Raw genomic sequence first — 10,494 nt, 5'->3', positions numbered from 1 at the left:
TGTCAGAATTTGAAACGTCGGGACTTTTAACTGTCTGATACTAGTTCCCAAACCCCAGTCCTGCTCGCCCTCAAAAGCGGCTTGCAGCTAGAGGTTTAAGTTCCACTTCCTCTCCGCGAATCCTTACGCACGCGGGAGGCGGGGCGTGTGTCCTCCGCGCGTGGTTTTCGGGTAGCACCTTCTGGGGCGCCGCCTGCCTCCACCCACGGCCCGGCCTTGACGTCATGGGCTGCGGCCCCCTCCCGGCTGAGCCTATAAAGCAGCAGGTGCGCGCCGCCCTACAGACGTTCGCACACCTGGGTGACAGCGCCCCAGAGGTCCCGGGACAGCCCGAGGCGCCGCGCCCGCCGCCCGGAGCTCCCCAAGCCTTGGAGAGCGGCGCACACTCCCGGTCTCCACTCGCTCTTCCAACACCCGCTCCTTTTGGCCGCAACTCGCGTCCCAGAGACCGAGTTGCCCCAGAGACCGAGACGCCGCCGCTCCGAAGGACCAATGAGAGCCCCGCTGCTGCCGCCGGCGCCGGTGGTGCTGTCGCTCTTGATACTCGGCTCAGGTGAGGATTCACCGGCGCTGAACTGCTGGACTGTCCTCCCGTGGCAGGCAAAAGCTGTTGCCTCTTGAGTTTGGCTCTTGCTTCTCCAAAAATCGCCCTTTAGCTCCCCGGACCCTGCGCCGCAGGAGGTGATCACTGTAGCTCCCTCCCTAGGAGGAAGAGAGAAAGGCAGATGTCTCAGACGTCCAGGACAAGGTGTCTCAGACGTCCAGGACAAGGTGTCCCAGAGAATCCCTGTACTTTTTCTTTCGTTCACCTGAGGAGACGGGAGAGACCATTTGAACCTAACCCTTCGTTTCACAGATTAAAAAGACCAAGGTCTAGAGAGGTGAAGTGATTTCCGCAGATCTTGGACCCAGCAGTGTTTGCTGCCTCCTGCCTAATTCTCCATCTCCTCTGTCTAGTGATTTCTTCTTTACCTTCCTAGAGGGACTCAGAGTGTCCTGGCGAGGGGTTAAAAGCACCACTCTGATGCTGTTTTATTGAGACCTAAGAAAAAGCAAGATAAAGCAGTGCCTTAACTCTGGGCCCGAAATCTTAGTACTCAGTTTATTGTCTATGTAGTAGTAGTAGTAATAATAATAATAATGAAAAATGACAATAATAATAGATATAATTAACCACTGTTTATATTATGTTTTACATTTTATGTACATAATCTTTTAAAAATATGAACACATATTAAGAAAATCTGATATTTATATCTAGAACCTATTGAAATCGTCCAGGATGGCATTCTAGCCAAAAAAGAAATGCATTTGGAATGTGAAGTGATGGGAATTTTTAGACATTACCCATCAAGTAATTGTATTAGATTAATTTGCCAATTTGGCGGGATTTTTTTTCATGTGGAAATTAATGTGGATTATCTGTGGAAAAGAAAAACTTCATAAAAGCAGCTCTGTAATTGGGACAGCTGAATTTGCTTGCTGGCAAAAATGTAAAGTTTCTTTCATAGAAATGACTCAATCACAAACAATAGCACATGTGCAATAACTGCTTTGATGTCAAAAGATAAACATTTCTTCCTAACACAGCTGACTGGAGAGAAAGGCACCCCACTTTACCTTTTCTTTTTTTCCCTTATTCTGTCCCCTGCAGGCCATTATGCTGCTGGAATGGACCGCAATGACACCTACTCTGGGAAGCGTGAACCATTTTCTGGGGACCACAGTGCTGATGGATTTGAGGTTACCTCAAGAAGTGAGATGTCTTCAGGAAGTGAAATTTCCCCTGTGAGTGAAATGCCTTCTAGTAGTGAACTGTCCTCGGGAGTCGACTATGACTATTCAGAAGAGTATGATAACGAACCGCAAATACCTGGCTATATTGTAGATGATTCAGTCAGAGGTGAGTAGAGGATAAAGCAAAAATATGGCCTATGAGATGTGGGTTTATATGAGCAAAGCTGCTTCAGAAGTGGAGCTGCTCCCCAGATTTTTTAGTGGCTTTATTGTATGTACCTCTGTTGGATATCCCCTAGGTAAACTGAGACAAAAAGAACCATAATGTGGACATATCCTATCTGGCCAGAGTGATCATAAATGATGTATGTCTCATTTTTAAACCTAATCTTCGCAGTGACTTTAAGTAGGAATTGTCATCCTCATTTTACAGATGTGATGACTGAAGCCCAAACAAGTTTTGCTCTAGGTTCCACAGGTAACAAGCAGATGAGTTAAAATTAGAGCTCCAGTTTGTTTGATTCTATGCAGAAGAGACGCTAAGCTCTTTCCCACTATGCTACATGACCCCCATTCTGAGAGACAAATTTAGACATTAACCATTCCTATCTACTTTGTATCTATCTTAGCTTTTGTATCCCCTTCCCCCACACCACCACAGATAACTGCATTTTAACACAAATAAGGGAGCAGAGGAAGTAATGGGACAGGAGGCATTAGATTTTAGCATTTAAGTACTAGGTGGTGAGAAACTGATGGAATAATAATAATAATGCCATCTGGAAATATTAAAGAAGGCTGAATATACATAGATTTTGTATTGCTAAAATCACTCTTTAATCCCAAATTGCATTTGTTAGTTATATAATAGTGACCCATGGTTTCTTTCACTTTCCTGTTATCTCATATTTTAAAAAGGCCCTTTCTTTGGAGTGAAAGTACCAAAGTGAGAGATAAATATTGCGTACTTTGGAGTTTGAAGGAAGAAGAGGTTAACAATAAACAAGATCTAAATATCCTAAGAGCATCCACTACAGAGGCAGGGCAAGATGGTTTCAGAGCTCTTGAAGGCCTTTTCTGTCCTGGCTTGAGTTTCCCTGGCTTCTCCCAGGGAAACTGTCTGGTTCTGAGAACTGGGGAAGGGACATCAAGTGGTACCACAGGGACAGTGACTGGAGTGAGTGGGAGGTGAGAAAACCTTTAGCACACACTCCACTTAATTCCCCTCCTTCTGAAAGTGTACTTTTCTGTGAGGTGGGGAAGGGGTTTATGTGTGCTTATTTTTGAAGGCATGAGATTAGACCATCAAGGTGTCTAGAAACTGTTCTCTTAAACATGTTTCAAGTTGTTAACACTTCAGAAGGCCAAGTAAATGATTAGTAGTACAAATGATGACTAGTGCTTAAAATTGCAATGCATTGTGAAATAGAGTGAAAATGTTGGCTGAATACCTTCACAAGGCTAAGTTAAATGTCCATGATGTTAGTGCTTATTGCGACACTTCAGCATAGTGTCTATTTATTATTTGCCTCCGTCTATATAGTTTGTCATCTATCTGATAAAGTGAGTTATGTTCATTCAAAATATTTCTCTTAAAGGACTTTTCTATCTTTTGCTTTTTTATCATCAGAGAAAAGTTTCAGCATAAAAATTGCATAACCACCTCTTAAACATTTGCTACTAATTTTACTTTTGTTAAATGTTATAATAATCTGCTAAAATAGTCAGTATTTATTTTGCATTTCCTTAATCACAGATATTCTGTCTTTGATACCCTAGTTGACCTTCACTATGTTTCTTATGTTTTGTATTTAATGGGTGCTGCATGACCATTATGACTAATAGTATTTTCTCTTTATCGAAATCTGTTTGCTAAATATTCACTTGGATAAACCTCTTCAGACATTAGCATAACAAAATGCACATCACTAACATGGAAAGCCCTTTCCTATCTTTGGTATGTGGGTAAACTACACCTTGCATAACTGCAAGACTGAACAAAAGTTTCTGTGGATCTGATAAGATAAATCTCTTAAGCATTGAATACAAATGTTCCTGGGCTCCTGTTTTCAAATAGATTGACCACAGAAATGAGCTCCATGGAAAGTATCAATTTGATTATAGTCTGTTGTAATCTGGGAGTTGGAGCATTATAACGTAGAGTAACTCTAATTTATAATTCTCATTTTTTTCCACCTGCACGTGGTACTCACTAATTCCCAACTATAATCATGAGTGGACACTACTTTTCGGTAGAAAAAAACTGAAAATTATACATTATAGTTATTCAATCCTTTCTAACTTTTATATTGTGTTAGGTAACGAGGTGTGCATGGCTGTTACCCCTGTGAGCTCTCACTGCTATGACATCTTTCTCTCATGTCTCTAAAATGATATTCAAGTTTGAGAGACTCTTGTCAGTAAATCTTTTCTGTTTTAGTTGAACAGGTAGTTAAGCCCCCCAAAAACAAGACCGAAAGTGAAAATACTTCAGATAAACCCAAAAGAAAGAAAAAGGGAGGCAAAAATGGAAAAAATAGAAGAAACAGAAAGAAGAAAAATCCATGTAATGCAGAATTTCAAAATTTCTGCATTCACGGGGAATGCAAATATATAGAGCACCTGGAAGCAGTGACATGCAAGTAAGTTTTGCCCAAAGTATATACAATTCTGTATTTCTAGCACCATGTCTGAAACCCCTAACTGCAGGAAACCATTTATTTTTCCAATGTATAAACCAAGGGTCAGTAAACTTTTGGTTAAAGCACCAGATAGTAAGTATTATAGGCTTAGTGGGCCAAGATTGTTATATGTACTTAAACAACCAATTAAAGTGTAACCATTTAAAAATGTAAAAATTGGTGGGTGCAGTGGTTCACACCTGTATTCCCAGCACTTTGGGGGTCGAGGTGGGCAGATCCCTTGAGCCCAAGAGTTCGAGACCAGCCTGGGCAACATGGGGTGAAACCCCATCTCTGCAAAAAATACAGAAGAATTTAGCTGAGTACAATGGTGACAGCCTGTAGTCCCAGCAACCTGGGAGGCTGAGGTGGGAGAATTGCTTGAGCTCGAGAGGTTGAGACTGCAGTGAGCTGTGATCGCACCACTACACTCCAGCCTGGGTGACAGAGCGAGGCCCTGTCTCAAAACAAAACAGAAATGTAAAAACTATTCTTTGCATGCAGGTTGTTTAACAAAACAAAAAAGCAGCAAATGGCCAGATTTGACCCATGGGCTGTAGTTTGCTGACCCCTGGTATAAACCATTATTTTTTGTGCATGCTCGTGCTTGCTCTCTCTCTCTCTTTCTTTCTATATATATATATATGTGTGTGTGTGTGTGTGTATATATACACACACACACATATATGTATATACACACACACACACATATATGTGCGTGTATTTTTAAAAAACTCCTTTAAAAAAGGACCTAAAGGTAATTTTTACATAATCTTTCACGTTGTTTTAACCTCCTCTCCGGTTACCTCCCACAAGCTGCTAGCACATTAAATAATAGTGGAATGTATCAACTGCATAACAAATCACTGAACTCATCAGTTGGTCATAAAAGAAACACAAAGAATGGCAAGGTGTGTCTTCTTGGAATATCACACCCAAACTAATCTCAACTTGTTCTTATACTAATAGATGCTTAGTTAGAATGCATTCTGTGTCTCATTATTTAAAATATGAATACATGGCATAACTTTTTTAGTGTCGGAATTAAATGGTTCTTTATGATCTGGAAAGTAAGCTTAAGATACACAGAATGTTTTTGTGATTATAATTTTTAAATGTGAATTGTTTGTAGATGTCAGCAAGAATATTTCGGTGAACGGTGTGGGGAAAAGTCCATGAAAACTCACAGCATGATTGACAGTAGTTTATCAAAAATTGCATTAGCAGCCATAGCTGCCTTTATGTCTGCTGTGATCCTCACAGCTATTGCTGTTATTACAGTCCAGTAAGTATGACATAACTTACAAATTCTTAACACAATAATGGGAGGTTAATTTTTTCAGTATTTCTCTCATACTCTGTATTTTAGATGAATTATTCTATTGTTGTCACATGATCTTTGGTTTATATTTTTGTATTTTATTGACAAATATCACAGAAAGTGGTCAATATTTATGACCGTGGCCACCATTGAAATTTAATATGTAAAGCCCTTTTATAGAAGATCTAGAAAATTTTTGAACTTAAATAATTGAGGGTTTTATTTCATGTCATTTTTCTGCTTGTGGTTACTTTAGAATCTCAGAAAATATTTATATCTTCTGTGAAATCCTATGCTTCATCAAGTCTCAGAAGCTAATTAAGACCTGGTTTGTAGGAGGTTCATAGTATCAGACATACTGCTTTGATACCAAAAACGACAAAGAACTACAAATCATCAGCAGCCAAGAAGAGATGTGTTTTCTGCTCATGTTAGAATGCAAAATTCTGAGTTAGGAATATAACATGGTACTAATTTACTTACAGCCTATGCTTATTTTGTTACTATCAAATATGAGGACTAAATTGTTAAAAAATAAATTTCCATCATATGACATGGCATAGCAAGCAAGGACAATTCTATTACTGTTTCATTACAGCATATCTTCCCTCTGCTCATAATAACAGATCACACACTTCACTTCATCACTAGTGAATGTTAGGACTAGACTGTCCCAGGTAGTCGGCACTGATGGGTGCATCAAAATGGCATTGTCTGTCAAACAGAAGTCACTGAATGAGGGAAGTTGGGGGAGGACATGAATGGCTCTGTGATGACTCATGTCCTACTAGAGCTTGGGAAAAGCAAGGGACTCATTCTTCTAATTTTAGGTCTTGGTAAATAACCTTAACAGCTATCCAGTGTGTACATGATCTACCAAGACTACCATTCAGGAAACAAGGGTTTATCTTCTGCCATTGTTTACAATTATTTTAAATTTAGATCATATCATGATAAAATGACACAAATTATTTCATCATGCATATAAAGTTTGATATGTAGCTTAAATTTGTTTTGTACACCCTAGAATTTGTCCTGGTTTTTTAGTACCGCAAGCCAGATATGCAAAGGGGTTTAGGAGAGGGACTCTCAGACAAATCATTATTATTTTTAAGGATAGAACAAAACAATCGCTAGTTAAGGAAGATGTTTTGTAGTAATTAAACTTGTAATTATTCGGCTTGAAATATTTCCTAATTTTTGCGGGAAGAATGGATAGATTTTGTTATGTTAGCACTCTTAAAATTAAACAGTGGCTTTTTTCCCGTTGTCTCCCATGTTCTCCTTGTGTTTGAAACATAAAACAAACACTAAACCTAAGCAAAAGTTGCTGGGTTTGTTTTCTTAATTGAGGTGAGATTTTCCCTCTACTATTACAATAAAAGAAAACTTTTTAGGATTTTAATGATAATGTTTTGTGGTGGGTTAAAGACCTCCTAACAACAGGGGTTGTTTATACAACAACTAGAAGTTTTTAAATAATTGAGTTTTTAAAGTGGAAAGTAGCAGTAAATTAAACTAGAAGGATATATATTATACCTAGAAATAAATAAAGCTCAACTTGTTTTGTAAGCCTGTTTTAAAAATATTTAATCATTTACTTTGTGCGAGCATAGAGTCTTCCTGTGGCAAAACTATACTATCATCTTCTCCAATTGTGCATGGCAGCTGTGCTAAGTTCTGCAAAAACAAGACATCCGGATATGTTTCATACCTTCTCAGAACTGGCATATCAAGACACATTTATTTAAATATAAGTCCTCTGGAAATAGGTTTATATAAAGTCAACATAAATACCCCCTTAGAAATTGGTAATATTTTATAGCCAGATTTAGGTTTAGTGTCAAGTGTAGTGATTACTGGTCTATCACTACTCATGAAGTAGAACCCCCTGTGCTCATAAAAACCCCAGTCAAACATATAGATGAATAGAGCTTTGATAACATTAAAATGCCTTGTTCTCTGAAGTCTTAGAAAACGATACGTCAGGAAATATGAAGGAGAAGCTGAGGAACGAAAGAAACTTCGACAAGAGAATGGAAATGTACATGCTATAGCATAACTGAAGATAAAATTACAGGTTTGAGTTTTAAAATATATCTTTAGATCATATCCTATAATTTAAAAAATTTAACACTATATAATCTCAAGAAAAATATGGAATGTGTTCTTAATTGTGTATACATTATGAACAATGGCTATATTAAAGTATTGTTCTTTGAGTATGAGATGGAATTCAGTATTGAGAATAGACTATGTGTTTAATCAGTATTATTAGGGATATAAATATGAGAGACTGATCCTATTCTCAAAGAACTTATTGTTTAGTAGATAGGAAAAAAAATGTAAGAAACCAGAATACTAGAGATGTAAAATAAATGTCATGGGAAAGGAACCAATGGAGTATAAGAAGTTTCCAATGAAAATCAGAAAGAATCCAGTGGAATTTATTTAGGGAGGAGGAAAATATGTGTTCAGGGTGGCCTTGGAAGTGAACCTTGAAGGACTAGTAAGATTGGTTCAAGAAACTGTGAATGGAAAGGAAGGGTTATACTGAGAAATGGAATAGATCATTTTAGAAACTTGTGAAAAATGGCTTAGTCTAAATGAGTGTTAGGGGAGATACAGTTGTGATGATAGGTTGAGCTCACATGGTGGAGAGCCACAGTTGGGGGTGCTTGCTCTAAAAATGTGAGGGCATGGAGACAGACAATAGGTTGAATACTCTTTTTTACAAAAGGAAATAGAAAGGGAGGGGGATGTAAATTTGATAAATAGGTTGGTGAGAACATTTATTTTATTGTAAAGAGCTGAGCATGTTGTGGGTATACGGTAAGAAAGTGTGAAGAGGAATATTTCATTGACAATGAAAGTGAGAAGCTAAGGAAGAAAACTCCCAGAGGAAGTGGGAGGCAAGGAAATCAAGAACACACTTGATTTCTGTCAGTCTGTCAGAAGTCTGCCTGAAGAAGGAACTTTATTTCCTTAGACATTCAAGAGAGATGATGTCATTTCAGTTATTGATTGTCTAACTTCTGTAGGTTTAAGGTTACTTGAGGGCTGGGCACTGTGGCTGAGGCCTATAATCCCAGCACTTTGGGAGGCTGAGGTGGGCGGATCACCTGAGGTCAGGAGTGCAAGACTAGTCTAGCCAACATGGTGAAACCTTTTCTATACTAAAAATACAAAAAAATAGCTGGGTGTGGTGGTGAGTGCCTGTAATTCCAGCTACTCGGGAGGCTGAGGCAGGTGAATTGCTTGAATCGGGAGGTGGAGGTTGCAGTAATCTGAGATCGTGCCATTGCACTCCAACCTGGGCAACAAGAGTGAAACTCCATCTTAAAAAAAAAAAAAGAAAGAGTTACTTGAGGTGCTTGTTGAATATGCATATTCCTAAGCCCAACCCTAAATCCACTGAATCAGAATTTCTATTTTTAATGTACACTCCAGATGGTTCTGATGCTTGAACAACACTATATTTAGCATTGGTTAAGTACAGATATTTTGTTATTAGCCTATTGCAGAATTAGCTCAATAATTCATAAAATGGATAATTATTCATACCAATGCTATGCTCAGTATTTATTGCATCAAAGTTTTTAATGTATTGGCTTAATGTGGTAAAGCTAAGACCACCAATGTGAATAAGGACGAATTTTTGGTTATTTTAGTGCCACTGAGATTTTTCAGCATAGATCCCAGAATTATTTTAGGAAAGAGAATATGCTGTGCTAGCACATAGTGGCTGCCTACTAACTGGTAGTTACTATTATTATGCCCTTGGTACTAATTTTCCTAAATTAAAAGTATATCATAAATACACTGAGACACTTAATCTTTGATTTTAATTATGTCCACTGCATAGATTTGGTTATGAAAACTATTTCTCATGACTGCTGTTGCATTTTTATTAGCAGAATTTGATGCAACAGGTTTGAGCATATGCAGATTTCTACTGAAGTAGGTGTATAATCAAAGCGGGTGTGAAAGACGAACTCAAGCCAAAGTAAGAGTTGGTCTCTGAAAAATCAGCATTTCTCATACGATGTACTAGAAAACAACTGATAGAAATTCTGATTCCTGATTATGCTTTAAAGTTTCTTAAAGATCAGCTGGAATTGAGCTTATCTGTAACATTTTGTTTTATTTTATTTTCTCACAGGATATCACATTGGAGTCACTGCCAAGTCATAGCCATAAATGATGAGTTGGTCCTCTTTCCAGTGGATCATAAGACAATGGACCTTTTTTGTTATGATGGTTTTAAACTTTCAATTGTCACTTTTTATGCTATTTCTGTATATAAAGGTGCACGAAGGTAAAAAGTATTTTTTCAAGTTGTAAATAATTTATTTAATATTTAATGGAAGTGTATTTATTTTACAGCTCATTAAACTTTTTTAACCAAACAAATTGAGAGTTTGAATATTAGTTTTGATATTGCAAGACTCCAGTGTATTTTTCTCCTAACAGTTGGTTGATCATTTAGAAGGCTTTTCTCCCTCTTTTTACTGTCTTTATGTTCATTTTTAAAACTTATTTTTTTATTAGATGACACTCTTCATGGGAAAATTACAATCTAGAGTCACATAGTTCTCCCACAAACATGAATGTTTATAATAATAATCCCAAATTGGTCTTACTTATGCAATGTAGAACTTATACCAAGTGCTGTTAATTATAAAAGCATCTAGAATCAAGATAAGGTGCTACCTCTCTGTTACAGTGGACCTAGATATTATAAAAGAAAGCAAA

The 10,494-nt window shown here is 37.8% G+C and overlaps 1 protein-coding gene across 1 annotated transcript; it reads left to right on the top strand.

Moving 5' to 3' along the window:
• Positions 1-244: 244 nt before the first annotated feature.
• AREG (amphiregulin) lies at positions 245-10,153 on the top strand. The gene is made up of 6 exons (XM_025385820.1): positions 245-553; positions 1,655-1,903; positions 4,178-4,379; positions 5,551-5,703; positions 7,708-7,819; positions 9,902-10,153. The coding sequence occupies exons 1-5, from the start codon at positions 493-495 to the stop codon at positions 7,799-7,801; spliced, it is 759 nt and encodes a 252-aa protein (XP_025241605.1). The 5' UTR covers positions 245-492; the 3' UTR covers positions 7,802-7,819; positions 9,902-10,153.
• The last annotated feature ends 341 nt before the right edge of the window (positions 10,154-10,494 follow it).

Source organism: Theropithecus gelada, chromosome 5 (assembly GCF_003255815.1).
Source record: "Theropithecus gelada isolate Dixy chromosome 5, Tgel_1.0, whole genome shotgun sequence".
Classification (NCBI taxonomy): Eukaryota; Metazoa; Chordata; class Mammalia; order Primates; family Cercopithecidae; genus Theropithecus; species Theropithecus gelada.
Note: the sequence above shows the minus strand (reverse complement) of the source record. Positions and strands in the feature narration are given on the sequence as shown.

Bases quoted from the DNA above. Each gene is read 5' to 3' on its own strand.
- AREG (XM_025385820.1), top strand. From the start codon at position 493: ATGAGAGCCCCGCTGCTGCCGCCGGCGCCGGTGGTGCTGTCGCTCTTG. The intron at 1,904-4,177 runs GTGAGTAGAGGA...TTTCTGTTTTAG, and splicing joins TGTAGATGATTCAGTCAGAG to TTGAACAGGTAGTTAAGCCC. The intron at 5,704-7,707 runs GTAAGTATGACA...TGTTCTCTGAAG, and splicing joins ATTGCTGTTATTACAGTCCA to TCTTAGAAAACGATACGTCA.